This window comes from Typopeltis vanoorti, chromosome 14 (genome assembly GCF_054136105.1).
Source record: "Typopeltis vanoorti isolate ZY-2024b chromosome 14, IOZ_Tvanoo_1.0, whole genome shotgun sequence".
NCBI lineage: Eukaryota > Metazoa > Arthropoda > Arachnida > Uropygi > Thelyphonidae > Typopeltis > Typopeltis vanoorti.
The window spans coordinates 27,136,266-27,156,026 of record NC_143562.1 but is presented as its reverse complement, the minus strand read 5'-3'; the positions used below and the strand labels follow the sequence as shown (position 1 = coordinate 27,156,026).

Here is a 19,761-nt window from a genome sequence, read left to right as displayed (position 1 = left end):
GCAGGAAAAAGACCTACAGGAAGACCAAGGTCTAGGTGGATTGATTCAGTCAGAAATAACTTAGAAGACCAAAAATAGATACAGTATTGGAGTGCTGACAAGTAGCAGACTAATTTGAAGGAAAATTGCTGATAGGAGATTAGTAATAATGCAAACTTAATCATATTGCACTATCATAAGTGCCTGCACGTTTCTCATAAGTGCATATCATCATCATCAGTGGAAATTGATATTGACCTGGATGATGGTGATTGCTTCTGTGTGTGTGTCTGTTAGCTTTTCATAGAAAGTTATAATGAATCATTCGAAAAGTGAGTGACTAATGTATCTAGGAAGAGCAGATAGTTATTTGATTCCTTTTCCATTGTGATGTGGATTTAGTGTGTTTCCTTTTTAAATGCACTAAAAATATATTCAACTTGTTTGAAACGTGTTCAAATAGCAAACACCTCATCTACATAGTGCAGCCACTGGTTTGATCATGGCTACATTGAGTGCTTTGGTCTCTAAGTGTTCCATGTAGAAATTGGTGGGTATGGGGATGAACAAATGGTTGTCTCGTTTGTATATTTTTCCTTTCCAAGTGAAATAGTAAATTCTACTGTAAATTTGAATAATTCAAATATATCTGAGGTAAATGGGACTTTATCAAACCAAGGGTCTTGCTTATTGGTACAACTTTGATCTTAAAGGGGGAGAATCATCCTCTCTTCACAAAAAAAACTCTCTCTCTCCCTCCCTCCCTACCCAGGTCTTACAAGTCCTAGTGGTATCAATTCTTTCTTGACCCTTTCTCTAAGAAGAGAGAGTCCTGCTGAAATTAACTCTGTGACAGAACTTCCTCCAGTGCTAAGTAATGCCATGTATGTGGATGACTACCATCTTTTGTCATTCTTACAATATGATGGCCATAGACAATTGCCAAGTGACCAATTTGACCATCTTTCAACTGGAGATTCAGATTTTTTTCACTGAAAATCTGTGTGTGCATTTTTGCTGCAAAGGTTGATCTACATTCTGAGCCAAGACTAGGACAGGCCTTAATCTAATTGCTACAGAGGCAAACGTTTTTGGAGATTTATATTCAACCCCCCCCCCCCAACAAAATGGCATTTTGCCTCAAGACATCAGTTTTTGTGAGATAAGTGCCAGATAATGGTGAACATACTTTGCACTCTAGAATCCATTGTTAGAGTGCAGACAGATGTTCACTGCTCTGTTTTTTTTTTTTTAGCACTTATCAGATCAAGACTCAGTTATGAATTTCAAATACAGGGTGTTCGGGATAAATTTGACATATTTATAATTAATTATATTTTTCCGTAAGTTACATGTATTAACACACACTTCTCTTCATTTAAAAGTTTGGACCCTTCTTCATTCATATACAAGATGTCAGAAAGGATGGATAGCTGGAACCCACCTGAATCATGGAAGAGAATAACTTGTATCATGATGATTCGTGCCCGCCATCAAAATAAGGATATTACGACTGCTGCCCAATGCTCCCTGAATACAGTAAAAACAATCAGGCATGAACTAGAGACTTGCAATGGTGACTACGAGGATGTAGCAAGAAGAAAGATCCGTAGCAGACGATCTGATTGCGTTCGTACAGCAGAATTCCTCGCAAATCTGCAGGAACAGGTGTTGAAGAACCATGGCATTGGAATTCGGGCTTTGTTCGTGGAGTTGCTAACTGTAGTCAAGCCCTGGATAACAAGGGTAGCCAATGGTAGGCCGTATGTATGGCAGCAGGATTCGGCCCCTTGCCACACCTCTGGGAAAAGTCAAAAATGGTTGTCTGAAAATTTCTACGACTTCACCAGTCCAAATGTTTGGCCTCCAAACTCCCCAGACCTTAACCCCATGGATTATTTTGTATGGGGCGCAGTTGAAAAAGACACCAATCGCACTTCCAGTAATACAAAAGCCCAGTTAATGGATAAAATTAAAACAGTTTTTGCGGCCCTTCCCAGGGAGACTGTAGCATCATGCTAATGGTGGTTATTTTGAGTAAATCTTGTTGATAGTATTGTAATTAACTCTGCCTGTAATGTTTTTTTGTCAATTCATTAAATTTAATAGATACAAAGAAGATTTTCTTTTTCCTTACGAAACTGTCAAATTTATCCCGAACACCCTGTATATGCTCCTACAAGAAATAGCACACTTCAGTGGTTAAATCCATCACCCCCTTCATGTGTTCATGGTGAAGGGATCTGCTATGCTGACTCTCTTTATTCCTTTTATGTGCTTCCCATATTCTTCATTATCTTCTCCCAAGGCTTTTTTTAACCCTGTCTTCAGGACCACCATCAGTGGGATCCAATGTCCTGTTGCCATGTTTGCTTTGAGGTGCAACCTACAGACATCTAGAAAGTAATGTCAAAGCTAATCATTGTGTCAGAACTTTTTAGGATATGGTTTTTTAATATAATATAGAGACCTGTATAGCTCATTGGAAGTGGTGCTTGCATCATCTGCACTTGACTGCCTGAAGATAGACTTAAGTTTAATTCTAGTTGCTGACTGAATGAACTTTTTCTAACCCTTTCTTTGACCAGTTCCTGAGTTAGTGGATCTCTGGCAACAGGCAAGTAGGTTTTTTGTCCTGTCAACTCAAGAAAATTGACCATAGAACTCGCATTCTTTCAGGCAAGAACATATCCTGTTAGGGTTAGGCACCAAGAGATGGCAGCACTTGTTTGTCAGCTATCTCTGATCGGCCACCGGTGGAGATTGAACTGCCTACTCAGTCTCCAAAAGCTAGATAGGGTTTTTAAAAAAAAAAAAAAAAAAAACCCTCTTCTACTCCCTGTAAGGGAATAAAAGGCAATACCTGATCTATTTCATTTTTTTAATATAGTTCTAAAGTGAGCAGAATTTTTTTTTTCAAGAGAGGAAGGGTTACCTGTAAGGAAGGCAAGTGATTTTGCCAGCTGTTTAGCAAGTTTATATGTAGAGCTATCTATTCTATCAACATGTGGCATAGTAGGGCTGTTTATGGATGGTTTTACTTGGAAAGACTTGTTAATAGTTTGTTTGGACGAAGATGCAAATTTCTTTAGTAAATTAAAAACTTGATTATTTTGTGTATTAGTAGCATTTTTAACTATATTTTGTATCCAAAATTATCCTGTAGAACAGCAGTTTTCAACCTGTTTTTTTTTTTTTTATCTTACAGCACACTAAAACTAATTACTAAATTTCTATGGTGCGCCATCTTTTTGGTAACTATTTCACCGACAGCGTAACTTGCTTCTTGCCCTTTTCCCAATATTGTCACAAATTTGGTCAATTTTTTTGCCTGGAGAGTTTTATCAAGTACAAGTCTTTTGAAATATTCCATTGGTTTCTCGCATAAGTGGAAGTGTTTTAACTGCAGATATCTCTTCATTTTGCTAGGAACCATTGCTTGATTTGCCAGTTTTTTGCCACATACAACATACGTAGGATGTTGTGGATTATCTTCATTTGAAATAAAACCGAATGCCATATCTCCATTGTAGTGGCAGACGATGGTTTTAGATGTACTAACATCACTTACTACTTCACTGTCATCTAATTTTCGTTTTTTAATTAGAAACTTGTCCATGTTGCATGGATTCTTATAAAAAAAATAAATAAATAAAAAATCACTCAGAGTCGGAAAAAAAATTAATGAATTAACTCGTACTAGTTAAACAAAAATATGGGTATCACTTGAAATTACTGGTCTTGCATCATTTTAAAAGTACAGCACTCATAGTTTCCACTAAAATTCAACACCATTGGAACACAATAAATGGATCTTACAGAATTGAAACTGATTCAGCTGTGTCAGCAAGAAAAATGCTCAAAGATTTCAGTTGTTCAATGATTAAACCTGTCTCGTCTTTATATGCTGTTGAAGCTGTAGTATGTGCTATAATTGTTGCACAACTGGAGGAACCCATAAACACATACAACAATGCATATCTATATTATACCAATATAATAATAAATTTTATTCACTCTTAACAATTCTGTTTGATGCAATATAAACATTATGACTCCTCATATACTTTGTAGGTAAAATGCGCAAAAAAAAATTCCTTTACATCAATTTTTATTCCTTTATATCAAAATCTTGTGGCACACCAGTTGAAAATTGCTGCTATAGAAGATTGTAATGCATTTCATTATCATATTCTGTTTGATTCATTATAAGTAGTGTTCTATGTAGAAAAATTTTGGGGTTTGAAGGAGAGGAAGAGAGAGAGAGAGAGAGAGAGAGAGCAAGTACTGAAATTGGAAATAATGTTATTCATTGAATGTAGAATATATGACACCTCCTATAACAGCCAGCAGTATTTGTTTGGGTATAGCAAACATCCTTACCAATTCCAAACCTCCCAAAAGCAACAATCCACCTGAAGACATTACAGCCATATTAAAAAAAAAAATCTATGCTAACAAGATTATGATTATTATAACCAAAGCAGATAAAGGTTATAATAATCTTCTTGATAGTATAGGCTTTTATGGCTGTGAGAAGTAATGAAAATAATGGATTTACCTTAACACATTATCAGGTTGATAGCTAACTTGTATAATGAGCAAGGAGCCACAACAAGAAAACAGATATTAGATTAACTGATTGGCTTCAGGTTGGAAAGGAATTAGGCAAGGATGCATACTTTCTCCTCACCTGTTTAGTATCTATGCTGAGAACATCATGTGTGCATTGGATAAGTTCAAGACAGGAATTAGGATAGATTGTAGATTGATCAGTAATCTGAAGTACAATGGTGATACAGGACTCCTTTGTAATGACAGGGAAGAACTAGGACAAATCTTTGACAAAGCTAATGATACCATTAAGAATAGAGGACTTCAGCTCAATTCTAGCAAGACAAAGATTATAGTTCTCAAAGGAAATATAGACAGGGAAGCTCCTGAGAAACAAATGTACCTTAATGGAGAAAGAATTAAGGAAGTTAACATGTTTCGAGTAATTAGGATCCATTGGTAATGTGAAGAATTGCTGTTTAGAAGACATCAGAAAAAGATTAAGAATGACTAAAACAACAGTCAGAGACTTGTCTAAAATCTAGAATGATGGATGTCAGACTTGGAACCTAAAGAAGTCTGATAGAAGAGGGATTGCTGCTTTTGAGATGTGTTACAGAAGACTGTTAAGGATAACATATACTAAAAACAGATATGGCTGGATGCTAGAAAGGATCAGTAGAACTATGGCTCCTTAATGATGTTGACAGAAGAAAGTTAAAATATTTTGGGCACATTAAAAGGATAGAAGGAGAACTCTTAAAGCAGTAATAGAAGGTAAAGTTCCTGGAAGTCTCCAGAAAAGCATACAGCAGGACCCATGGTGAGGACTGGTGTGGCACACCACTGAGTAACATAGTTACCATATGGCATCTGATGATGTCCAGTGAATAGATGGATGGTAATATCTCTGTGTGGATTATAACATTTGGATTTGGTCCAGATGTTTGCTATATCCAAACAGATGATGTTGGCTGTTACAGTGGGTAGGTCGTATTCCACATTCAGTGGATAACATTATTTCCAATTTCAATACTTGTCCTTCCCCCCCCCCCCCCTTCCATTCCCCAAATTTTTACATCTAGAGAACAAGTACTCCTCACAGCCACATTATCCAGATGCATTAAATACATTTTTAGTTCATTTAAATAGTCAACATAGTATTTGAAAAGAGGTTGAGAAAAATTGTGACAGTGAAACTTGGCGAAGAACAAGCTGGGTTCATACCAAATAGAAATTGTAAAGATCAGATTTTCACCTTTACAACAAATAATTGAGAAATCAGGAATAATGACGAGGATCTATAATTAAGTTTTGTACATCTGCAAAAAGAATATGACAAAGTGCCCAGTGAAAACCTTTTCAAAACACTGGAATTATATGGGATAAATGGAACATTATGGAGAGCAATATACCATCTATATTTAATTTGTAAGTCTGCTTTAGAATTGAAGGATATACAGGAAGATGGTTTGATGTAAAATCCAGTGTAAGACATGGTGCATTGATCCAGAGTGCACACTATCTCTCCCTCTTATTCATCATCTATATGGGTTGCATGATGAAAGAAAGTGACATTAAACTTGATATTAAAATCAGATACCATGGCTCTCTAATTAAATTGCATAACAGCTCTAACAAATTTGGCATGAAAATCTACAACAAAAACACCAAAATTGCAAAAATAGGCAGGAATATAGAAAACTTCAGCAATCTCAATGGAGAACCTATAGAACAAGTAAAATATTTTAGCTATTTAGGCACAGTTTTTAGTGAAGATTGTAAATTCACTTTGGAAATAGACAGCAGAATAAGCAAAACTGGTATTGTGTGGAGCCAGTTGAATTGATTTGTATGGAATAAGAGAGAAATTAACCAAAACACCAAACTAGCAGTATACAAGATGGTGTTAAAACCAGTTTTAAGTTATAGAGTTATAAAAGTCTGAAAGTTGGGTTAGAAATAAAGTGATTTATTAAAGACTAGAGACCATGGAAATGAGAGTTTTGAGAAAGATTAGGGGAGTGAACATCAATATCAGAATCACATTAAAAGTGAGGATATTAGAAGGGACCTTGACATTGTTAGCATTTAAGAATGTGTGAGCAGACGTAATCTAAGGTGATATGGCCATTTAATTGAATGGGTGAGGAAAGGTTAATAAAACAGGTGTTGATTCAATCAGAAGTGTGTTGGAAGTGTGAATTGTTAGATACAGTAATATTGGAGTTCTCACAAGTAATAGACTAATTTGGAGGAAAGGTAAACTTAATCATATAGTGCTGTCATAGTAGCCTGAACAGCCCTGAAGGGTACATATCAGAAAATTTATGAAGAAGAAGCAATAGTCAGCATTCCAACCACTTCACAATGGGGAAAAAAAGAATTGAATAATCGTCTGCCCTTCTTAGATATATTAGTTGCATGCTTTTCAAATGGCTTATCTTTTTTTTTTTTTTTTTTGATTTATAGAAAGTCTAAACATACTGGATGATATTTGCACAAACAGTCATCCAGCTAATCAGCATGGCATCCTAAAAAACTAACACAGTTTTAGAACTATCTGTTCCATTGATGCTGCTCTTACCTCTAAACTCACTTTTTACATTTGCCACACATTTTTAGCTAGTGTCTATAACCTATTGTTATGCTAAATGCCTCCTCTCCCCCAGTACACAAGATCACAGCAGAACTGTTATTACCTGATATATTCAAAACACATCTAAAAAGATATTCAGTGTTAAGCACTGCACCAAATTTAAGCCATATATCATACTATCAACCCTCACCCATTCACTCAAGGACAACTCCATCCTTTATCACATCCAGGAATGTATGAAGTGTCCGCCACTTGTGAACTCGCTTGCTATTTGTTGATATTTGCCTCAGTGAACATAAGGAATACATTCACCATCATCATTATTGTAAGTCTGGAATAGCAAACCATGCTTTAGACATCTCTTTATACAGGATTGGATGGGAAGAAAGTGCTACATAAAAGTCATAAGTCAGAGACTGTTTTGGAATCAGCGGCAGCTGTGAAGTATTCCCCTAACTTTCAACAAGTATAGTTGTATTAATTTTCCAAAAATATGGGAGACAGTTGTTTTAATTTAAGATCAACTTAATACTTGTAAATTATTCTTTCTGTTTTCCCATTACAGTTTTAAACCATTCTTACTAATAACTGACTGTGTTGTGAATGGAGAACCTGTGGAACAAGTAAAACATTTCAGCTACTTAGGCACGATTTTTAGTGAAGATGGTAAATTAAATATGGAAATAGACAACAGAATCAACAAAGCTGGTATGGTAGGAAGTCAATTGAATAAATTCATATGGAATAAGAGAGAAATTAGTCGGAACACTAAATTAGCTGTATACAAGACAGTGTTCAAACCAGTTTTAACTTATGGATCTGAGAGCTGGGTCAGAAGTAAAACACTTGACCAAAGACTAGAGACTGCAAATATGAGAGTCCTAAGAAAGATTAGCGGCGTGAACAGATGGCATCAATGGCAATATCATATTAAAAATGAGAATATTAGGAAAGAACTTGACATTGTCAAGTTCTTTCCTAATATTCCACCAAGTTCTGTTTAAGTGACCATAGTGTTTAAGTATGGTCATTTAAACAGAATGGGCGAGGAAAGATTAGCAAAACAAGTGTTCTCTGCCAAGTTGGCAGGAAAACGACCCAGAAGAAGACCAAGATATAGGTGGATTGATACGGTACAAAGTGCCTTAGACGATAGAAATATAAGATCTGGTAATGTTGGAGTCTTGACAAGTAACAGACTGATTTGGAGGAAAATTGTAGATAGGAAGTTAGTAATGATGTAATTTTTTTCATGTAGTACTATCATATCCTGTACACCTCTTGAGGGTACATGACAGGAATTTGATGCTAGTTGCAAATTAAACTGCAAAAAATTATAATGAGCATATGCCAACACCTAAGCTTTTCTACATATCCATCTCTCATCTAGAGTATTTTAATACAATATATCCTGTTTTGTCACTTATGAAAAATACACGATGACCTGCAAATTAGCTCTTTCAGTAGGCTAGCTCCAATTAGATATTGACCTTTCTGATAATGCATAGCAATATACATCTAAGATGTACTTGCATTATGAGATACTGATTAATTTGATGTGAAGTCAGCAACCTTTTTCTATACTATTCATGAAGACACTTCATGCGCAAATGATTAATTATTAGCAACTTAGCTGACTCGGTCTACAGCTTCATCTAGAGCTGGCTTGTCCAATCTGCGGGCCGCATGCGGCCCCCCAAAAATAGTAAACTTACAAACTTTATGAGATTGCGACTAAACATTAATAATACTACAAATACAATTTTAACATGCTATTTATTTATAAGCGATGAATTTAACCCGTTCTTTAGCAATGAGAGATTCATAAAATCATTCTCAAATAATTGTATTTATTCAAAATTGCCACCCATGCTAGTAGTTACTTCTCGACATAATAAATGGCGCGCTAGTGCTCTTGCTTTCTACTTTTACCACGCAATAGATGTCTATGTGCACCATGGGTATTCTGGTACAACTTCAATGTGCACTGTAAACAGTCGAGATGACACCAAAGATAGGTGCAGATGTTACGTGTGTTTGTGGCGATTTGGCGAGTAATTTTTTTAGTAGTAAAAATTTGGCGATTTGGTAATTATTAAACCTTGCTTTCTAATTTTCAATCTATTTTTTTTTTTTAAATTCCAGCATGGCTTCCATAGCTTCTCCATAGAAAACCGAACCAAAGAAAAAAGAAAAATTATAGAAGAAGGAAGATTGTTCAACGAAAAGTGGACAGATGACTACTTTTTTGTCAAGGCAAATACTAAGGCAATCTGCTTAATTTGTAGGGAATTTGTGCCAGTTTTCAAAGACTACAATTTGAAAAGGCATTACACACAAAATATGCCGTGAAATTTAGTGCATATCAAGGAATGTGTCGTAAAGACAAAATAGTGGAACTGAAAAAAAAATCTATCATCTCAACAAAGTTTTTTTTAAAAAAATAACTGAAACAGATTCTATTGTAAAAGCTAGTTATGTGGTTGCAAACCTGATAGCAAAAAAATCAAACCATATGCTGATGGTGAATTTATTAAGCAATGTATGGAAAGCGTGGCAGATATAATTTGCCCTGATAAAAAGGGGATTTTTCTAAAATCAGTTTGTCTCATCAGACTATAGCCAGACGAATTGATGAAATAGGAAAATCTATTGAAAAACGTTTGGAGAATAGAGCTGCTAATTTTAAATTTTATGCTTTGACGATAGACGAAAGTACTGATGCTACTAATACAGCTCAATTGGCAATTTTTATTAGAGGTATTGATGATGAATATAATATCACTGAAGAAATGGCTTCTTTAGTGCCATTAGAAGGCACAACTAAATCAAGAGATTTATACGAAGCAGTGAAATACGTTAAAGCGATTTTTTTTTGTCCATTGTGAACATATCTGGTGTAGCTACTGATGGTGTCCCGGCGATGATAGGTAAAAGAGATGGACTTGTAAAATTAATAGAAGACGATGCAATTGCTTCCCAAAATTTACGTGTGATGAAATATCACTGCATAGTACACCAAGAAAATTTATGTGCAAAAGCTTTAAAGATGGCTAGCATCATTTGTCATCAAGGCTGTAAATTTCATAAGGGCCAAGGATTGAATCATCGCCAATTCCAGGAATTCCTTAAATTTATGGATGCTGACTATGGGGACATCATTTACTTTTCGGAAGTAAGATGGTTAAGTCGAGGTGAAATGTTGAAAAGATTTTATGATTTGCGAAATGAAATCAAATCATTTATGGAATCAAAAACAAAATTTGTGCCAGAACTTGACGATGAAAACTAGCTCACAGATTTGGCATTTTTAGTAGACTTGACCGCTCATTTAAATGAGTTAAACATGCATTTTCAAGGTGAAAACCAACTGCTCAATAAAATGTTTCAAACTATAACAGTGTTCAAAATGAAACTGAAACTGTGGCAATCTCAAATTAAGGCAAACAATTTTATGCATTTCGACACGTTGGCTAAACACAGTCCTGTGAACAACGAAAAATATGCAGCCTTGCTTTTCGATTTGATACAGGAATTTGAGAACAGGTTTCAAGATTTCCAGAAAAATCATCAATCTTTTGGTATATTTGCGGCTCCGTTTTCAGTTGACATAAACATATTACCTGCCAATTTTCAAATGGAATGCATAGAGCTACAATCTGACATTCAACTTAAAGAAAAATTTGATCATGTCTCTTTACTGGACTTCTATAAGATATATCTTCCCAGAGAAAAATATCCCTCGCTTCACAGTCATGCCTTATTCATGTCATCGCTATTTGGAAGTACCTACATTTGTGATCAGCTATTTTCAAGGCTGAAGCACACAAAGAATAAAACTAGAACCAAAATATCTGATGAGCACCTTGAGAACTCGCTGAGAATTGCAACTACTTCCATCGAACCAAATATCGATGCATTAGTGTCTCAAAAACAATGTCAAACATCTCACTAATTTCATGTTGCTGTCTTGTCTTTTACTTTTATAATAAAAAATTCATGAATTAATGAAGTTTAAATTAAATATGTTAACTATATATTCTACGTTTTTTTGCTCATCAGCTATCGTTAGTGTTAGTGTATTTTATGTGTGACCCAAAACAACTCGTCTTCTTCCAATGTGGCCCAGGGAAGCTAAAAGGTTGGACACCCCTGATCTAGAGGAAACGTATCTGTTTCACAATATTCTTCAACTTTTAAATTAAGTTTTCTTCAAGTTACAACCTCTGTCCAAAAAGAAACCGAACTTTTGATAGAAAATAAAACACAGGCCAATTATAATTATTCAAATCGTTTATTTCAATCAATATACTCTTCCTCAGCTTTGATACAGCGTTTGGCATGGTCAATTAATTCGTTAAATGAGTTTTTTATATTGGTTTTTGGGATACTGTTGAGGGTCATGGTTACTACCGCTTGAACGTTTTCAGTGGTGTCGTATCACTTTCCTTTCATCGGCAAATGAAGTCGGAGGAAGAGAAAGAAGTCACAGGGTGTTAAATCAGGTGAATACGGCAAGTGATCCAACACACAAAAACTTGGTTTTTGCTCAAAAACTGTCTCACAATGTTTGAACGATGAGATGGTGCATTATCATGCAAAAGTGACCAGCTGCATGCATCACGATATTCATGCCGTATGCGACGAATTCTCGCTATCATTCACTTCAAAACTTCGAGATAAAACTCACCATTGACCATTTGGCCAGGCAGAACGAATTCTTTGTGGATAGTGCACTTGGAATTGTAGAAACAAATCAATGTTGTCTTTACTTTTGACTTCTCCAAGCGACTTTTTTTCGGATGTAGTGATTTTGCGTATGAGCCAAAGTGCTGAGTGGAGACCACTCAGCACTCTGGCTCATACTCAAAATCACTTTTCGTCACCAGTAACGATCGTTTCAAGGAATTTGTCTCAAACTTCCATGAAATACGAGCCGTTAATGAGGTCCTTGCAGTGTTCAGATCAATAAATTTTTGGTTGTCAGTCAACTTGTGGGGAACAAATCGTGAATTCAGTTTACGAAGGCCCAAACTCTCGGTCAAAATGTTGTGCACAGTTGATTTTGGAATCCCCAATTCATCTTTAATCAATCTCACAGACGATTTCAGGTTTTCTTTGATGAAATCGTGCACTTTTTGGATGTTAACTTCGCTCAGTCCAGTTTTTGGACGGCCCGGCTTTTCGTCGTCCTCAAGCATCTCACGACCACTTTGAAATCGCTTAAACCACTTGTAAACTTGAGTGCAGGATACGCATTCATCACCGTATGCTTTTTGAAACATTCGATGCATTTCAGTAAAACTTTTACCAAGTTTAACACAAAAGTCAATCACAGCTCTCTGTTTGAAACTCATTTTTCAACCTTTCGTCAAAACACTATAAAAAAAACTCACTTTGGGCACTATAACTTGGCTTCTAATGAAACAAATGTCATAAACAGTTGATACAACACTAATGAAGGTTGCCACTTTCGACAACAAAAAGATACGACAGGTGACACCACTAGTTTCTTCTATTTTCAAAACGTTTGGACAGAGGGTGTATTATGAAATTTATTTCTGAATAGGATTTTTGTGTTGAGAACTTAAGATTTTTTAAAAGAACTTTTCATACCTTGCTTTTATTTAACTATTTGTTTTTATTTAATAAATGTTTGTAAAGCAGGTATTTGTGTTTTATTTTTTTTATCAGTTTTTTTGGAGAAGGGGGTTGTATGAAATGGCTTTCTAGAAACATATCCCCAATTTCCACATTACCCATATGGAAATAAGTAATGGAATTGTGATTATTAGCCAGAAACCGATTAGGTTGCAAGTGCAGTGGTTGCCTATACTCATGCTTATAAGTATAGATAATGTCAGCATTCTATGTAGTCCATATATAAAGAAATTAAAGACAGTTTATCTTTATTAAAAGAATTTTAGAACTCTAAGAAGTATTGTTGAGTTGTCGATATTATTTAAAATTATTTTAGAAAAAGTAAAACAATTATTTCACAGCTTTTTGTATTAGTATAGTATTGTAAGTTTATATATCTTAGTAAAAATTGTGAATGGACTGTAATAAATAATTTATATCCTAAATAGATTTAAAGAAAAAAAACATATTGAAAGTCATGTTGATAAATACTGATATAGTAATAAGATTTCTATAGCTTCATTATTACATCCATTATTTAAAACATTTTCTTTCCAAAACACTAACATTAAATAGATTAATGTGTTGTCTTTAAGATTAATTAAACCAGAGTGCTTTTTGAGTCCATGTTTTCCTGATTTTATAAGTTGATCTCTTTTTTAAGAGATAGATTATATTTGTTTACATGGGAGCATATTGAAATTTTTTTTTTATGTGATTCCCTCCCACCAAAGGTTTATTGTAAACCTATAGTACACTTGTACCATGGGTGGGCTAAGGATTTTGTTTCCATTTTTATCAGTTTTATGTTTTGTTTTTTTTTTTACATAGTCCAGAAGCCCTGCTCTATAGACCAGACATTGAACTTTTTCAAGCCACTTCAGGCCTCCAGTAAGTGGGAAGGGGGGGTCTCACACCAGGCAATGAAATTCATCTCCCACCTAAATTATTCACTTTATATTTGGTATCCTGCTTGCCTTGTGCTGTGCTGTCATTAGCAGAATACTTGCTTTTTCTTCAACTATTCATGTATATTTGTTCCCTTTTTTTTTTCCTCCCCAGTAATTTTATCCTTCCTGAAAAATTTGCCACTATTTATCTTTCAGAAAATAATTATATATTCCTATTATTATACATGTATTTCACACAAATATCACACAATATTCAGCAGCAACATTAACTATTTATATTTCTACACTATCACACTTTAGAGTTATATCTGCATTTGTCATGATTGGGACAGTATGTGATCATTGTTGCTAATTTCACAACAATTATATATTGTTCAGAACTATAGCTTTGTTTTTGTATCCAGTTTGTAAAGTAATGAGATTATACATGCATTCTAGTTGGGTCATTTAGACCAAACATATCAATTTTAAGAATACACAAGTTATTTGTATTCAAGTATATATTTCTTTGGTGTTCAACTAGCTGCATTACACAGTGTAGGTTAGAGAATCAAATAATACTAGTTTTTTTAACAGACAAAAGTTAACTAGTCAATCAAATGTTTTTAACAGTAGATTAATAAAAGTAATATATAAAAATACATTTTTGATAATTATTTATTAGTTTATCTAATACTTGTGTAAATTAAATTCTTCTTTTTCCATATGGACATACCAATGCAATAAGAATTTCAGGTCATCAGTCTCTCACTTAGGGTTCTTCATGTGCTCAGATATGTGAATTAGAAATAGTACTGAGGCATTGATTGGTATAGTGTTATGTAATTATATCGTTATTTTCAAGCACTCACTTGACAGATCGGTCTTTGATAGAAGTCTTATTAAGTGGCGAGTTAAATCTTGCATCTTTTTATTCTTATGTAACCTTTTATGCTCATGTTTTTTTAAGGCTTCTTGAAAACAGGAATTATGGAGCTGCAGCTTTTTTCAATAGACAGTTCTGGTCGTGTGTGAAGGTATGTGTGCTTATTTTTTCTTAGTGCTAGAACATTTCTTAGCAAATATTCATTATAGCCATAACTGTTCTAAGTCCTTGCAGCCATCTTAATCAAATACAGAGTTGCCCATTACAGATTATTTCAATGCTTTTGCACATAGTTGCATATAAAGTGTGGCAAAATGTTCTCTATAGTTTTTGTCTTGTGAAATATGCTAGAATACTCAGTCCTCCTCTGTTTCTTTCTTTTTCTCTCTGTTTCTCATAGTTGATATATTGCTTAAAACATAATAGGCTTGTCTTTAATGATTTAAGCACTGTTGCTAGCTTCATTTCAAACCTAATATATATACCAGCAAAAACTAGAAATTCATTCTTATTGGTTCTAATTTATAAAACTAGAAGCTCCAAACTGTATTTATTTGAAAAACTTGGTAAGAACTAGAAACTGCTGCACCAGTTGATACAAACTTGCTTCTAAAATAAAATTCCTAGCATTTACTAATAATTTTAGTAAGAACTGGTTCTACTGTATTAATGTTAGTTTGGGGGAAATTTTTTTTTTTTTTTTTTCTCGATTGAAACAATGTGAACTGGTACATGCCAGCCTGGCAGGTCAAGTGGTTATCATATCCGCTCTCCAGCCAAAAAGGCTGCAGGTTCGAATCCCACCATGGATGTTTGTGATTGTCTGTAGAAACACTGGTGGTGGTGGTGGTCAGCAGTAGATGTAGTTGCAGTCAGTTGGTGGATTAAGTGGTGGAGACAGAGCTGTAGAGTAGATGTCCTCCTTTGATGAGTCTTTGGACTCTCTGGAGATGTCAAATAATAATAATGATTCTGCTAATTTTGTTATCTGCTTGGTCTGAACTTGCTTGTCAAACATCAAATGTACTGAGAATAAATCAGATATTTTTACAAGTTGTTACTAATATTACAGGTGATAAAGTTGTATATACTACCTTCTTATTGATGATATTTATGATGTTATTGAAGCAGATCATACTGAATGAGCTGGTCACTGGCCATGATAGACTGCAAAAAAAAAAAAAAATACACTAAATATAATAGTGATCAACTTACTCGTCATTGTAAAGGTTTGTGTAGGAAATGAATTAAGAGAGAAATGGTATTTTGTTGTATCTAAATCAGAGTTAAATAATTGCTCAAGTGTATTTGAATTGAAAAAATTGAATGAAGATGAACTCAAGCTGACGGGTGATATAAATATGTAATAATGTGTCAAGGTCACCTTAGCAAATTCATTTTTCTACAAGCTGTATAGACCAAACATACAGAAAATGCTTGTCAGTTGAGCAATATATTTTTAAAATCTGATACTCCATGTATTTTACATGGCAACAGTGGAAGGGAATTTGCAAACACAGTTATAACAAGAGTTGCTTTAGCCAGAACTAAGTATCAGGTATAGTAAACCTGGACACAAAGTCAAGGCTGAATGGAAAGAGCAAATAAAGATATAAAATGCATTCTAGGACCTGGATGGAAGACAACAACACAGTGGACAGAAAGTTTGTTCATTCATTATATGAAAATTAGATTCTGGCATTAACCAAAGCCCATTCAAAGCATTATTTTGTATTGAACTTAGAGTTGGCCTGTTGACATCTTTTCTTCCTTAAGAAGCAATTTCAGCCTTACAAAAGGAAGTAGATCTCAAAAAAAGTTATAAACAGTAATGTCACAGTACAGATACTAATGAAAACATCTTCATCCCAAATTACCAGAACTATCACAAAGATTTGAAAATACTTCACAGAAATTGTACTCAGCTGCAAATGATGTGGTACCCTCAATCATCAAAAATGTGGTAACTTGCTTTGTCAATTGAGAGTACCTTATTATTTTGTTGCAAACCAGGATTTAAAAATAAATAAAAAAATAAGTCACCTGAGGCTGAAATTGGACAAAACATAACCATACTGATTCCTGATGTAAATGAGGTAAAAAGTTCATTCCATAATGTAATTACTCTAGTTTTAAGCAGGAATGAGTACCACTTCAGTGTGCAGCAACGCAGACTGCTATTGGGTCAGTCCAGGGTTCATCAGATGCCATTGTACAAAATATTATTAATATTATGTGACACTTCCAAGGAGTCCAAAGACTCATTAAGGGAGGGCACCTACTCTACAGCTCTCTGTCTCCACCACTTGCTCCATCAACTACAGTGAATCACAACTACCATCTATCGCACACCACCACTACCACTAATATTTTCACAGACAATCACAAACATCCATGCCCATAGAAGGATTTGAACCCTCATCCTTTTGGCTGGAGAGTGGATACACTAACCACTCAGCCAATTAGGCCAGCAGTTATTCTTCAGATATGTGCTGCTGCAAAAGGAAGAAAATAGAATTATTTAGATTTTCTTTCTTTTGAAGAAAAAGTAATACTTTCTGAATGTTTTCCTGTGTTTTGAATAAAAGATTTTAAAAAATCATCTTTATTAACCCTACACATCTTTTCTACATTTTATGCTGTTTTGTGGGTTTGAACTATCAAAAACTTACCAGTAATTCATTTTTACTATAAGATATATGGTAGGAGAACTAGTTATAAATACTAGGAATTGTATGTTAGATGCAGTACCAGAAGACACAATAGTCTCTATTTCTTACCAGGAAATACTAGTTTTGCAAAATACAGTTAGGGGCTTCTAGTTTTTGAGAATTATAATTAGTTATAATTAGAACTAGTCGTAAAAGGAATTTCAGATGTACGTTTCTAATTCTTACTAGGCACTACTTGGATCTTTGAATGCAGAGCTTCTAGTTTTTACTAGTTACAACTAATAAATATGAATTTCTGGTTTTAATTGTTATATATATATATATATATATATATATGTGTGTGTATATCAGATACGGATTCATTTTATTAGAAAGAACAAGTTTGCAATAAGCTGTGTTGAATTTCTTCATGTTTACTTAAGTAAAAAGTAAATTAAAAAAATTAGGCCAGCCAAAGACTTCAGATCATCAAAAAGTAATTAAAATAGAAATGCATTAAAAGTATTCTTGTCTTGCTGCACTGGCTTTTTCTGCAATCATTCAAGAACATTTTGCCATATTATATCATCATGCCTGATTTATCACCCATCTAGGTTGTGTAGTTGATGCTCATGTAACATAGCTATTCAATTTTTAATTCCATAAAATGATAACTCTTGTGAATATGCTAGTTAGTACTGAGAAGATAAATTACAACATTTTTGAATTATAATTACTTAAGGCCTTGATATTATCGGATAAGTTGGAATTCATAATTCGAAAAGAGAATTTCAGTTATCGCATCAATGAAGAAGCTGGATTGTTATATATAAGAAGCTGTTATTGTTAGGATACTTGAAACATCTCAGCTAAGGATCCAAACATAAATAATGCTACATTGCAGAATTCCTTGCAATAATCAATAGGATTTTTACTACGAAGTCTTTTTTTGATATTTTATGAGCTATATTTTTCTTAAGTAAGTGTTCAAGAGATTCAACATCTCTTAAGGCAAAAACTAGTTTAATTTTTGAGGCGCTCTTAAAGTATTCTTTTTTTTCTTTCTTTCTTTACCTCCAGGTAAATTGAATAATTCAGTAGCAAAATTGAACTAAATGGTTATGATCAGGCTCTGATTTTGTATATGTGTGTGTGTGTTCTTTAGGAATTAGCTTCTTTAGATAGAGGCATTGATGTTTGAGATCTCTAGGTAATAGATGAATTTCATCACCCATTGTGACTATCCTACTAATATACTGAAGATGAGAAATGGCTTGAAAAAGATCCATTTTTAGTCTCTAGAGCAAGATTTCTCATTATCTAACCCTTAGATAATGTACTAATGTACATTAGGTTTACCAAGCTTTCTTGGAAATTATATATATGTATATAATGCTATTTAATTATTGGTTTATTATCTGTTGAATTCTAATATGTTAGACAATGCTACTATTTATAACAGCGTTTCCCAAACTTTTCTTATGACGGAACACCTCGGTTAGAGTTGAGTATCATCGGTCTCGTATTTAGTGTAAAGCTAAGCGCACACCATTGCCGAAGCAGGCTGCATCGCTTCACAAAAATGTGATGGCGCACATTACAGGTGTGCAGGGCTGCATCGCATTGCATTGACCTTGCTTGTGACCGCACGTTTCCTAGAATAGATACCTCCGTACCTCACTCGTGCTTGGAGGTGTCGACAACTGTAAGCGGCTGAGTTCGAGGCAGGTGAGCACTAGCCTTAATAGCACAATCCACACGCAAAGTGAGGAGCGGCTGATTTACAAACACGTTTTGAATTTGTCGCAGCATTTAAGACCATTCCAAGCTCTTATTAATTTTGATAATTTTTCACAGAACACTTTTCACTTTCCGTGGAACACAGTTTGGGAAACCCTGGTCTATAATATCACAAAAATGACATCAGGTGTTCTGCTGTTATATTTAAATGGGAATGTTGTATGATACTAGGCCAAAAAATTTTGCAAGAGTACTTTTTAGATGAGGGGGGGTCTTAATACAAATTCTCTCATTCAAGCTATTTGTTCTTCCTTCTTTCCTTCCTTCCTTGAGCATATCCATGTGGGTTTTTTTTTTTTTTTTTTCACACAAAACATTTTAAGTATGTTTTTTCTCAATTGCTACTGTCATGAACCAACCAGAGTATACAACAGAAAAATGAATCAACTTCTTAAAGACTCCACTTATCAGATAACAAATTGAAATCCTACAAAATCCAAAAAAAAAAAAAAAAGGGTACAAATTATTTTAAAAAACTGACATCGTGGCCAAAAGAAATTTTCAAAAGACTGAAACATTATCATGTCAAACCATCCTGGATATATCGGGTCCCTAAAATTCACGAACCCTATACCCAACCCCCTTTTGGTCCAGTAGTCGATAGCATAGACTGCCTCGCCTACAAATTGGCTAAATATTTATCCAAATCACTTTTCTCTCTTGCAGGCAACTCTCATCTGTTAAAAATTTTTTGCTTGGCACTTTAAAGCATTAATAGAAAATTTAACTTTTACAGATTCTGACATCATGGTCAGTTTTGAT

The 19,761-nt window shown here is 34.4% G+C and overlaps 1 protein-coding gene across 2 annotated transcripts in view; it reads left to right on the top strand.

The window, feature by feature from the left end:
• The window catches only part of LOC150099324 (PAX3- and PAX7-binding protein 1-like), a 291,434-nt gene that overhangs the window by 230,433 nt on the left and 41,240 nt on the right, over positions 1-19,761 (top strand). Inside the window, exon 16 of one of the 2 annotated variants that reach the window (XM_090403794.1) lies at positions 14,633-14,699. The exons of the other annotated variant lie outside the window; for it this stretch is intronic. Coding sequence (XP_090259920.1) covers positions 14,633-14,699 — 67 coding nt within the window. The remainder of the gene's footprint in view (positions 1-14,632; positions 14,700-19,761) is intronic. 2 annotated transcript variants of the gene reach the window in all.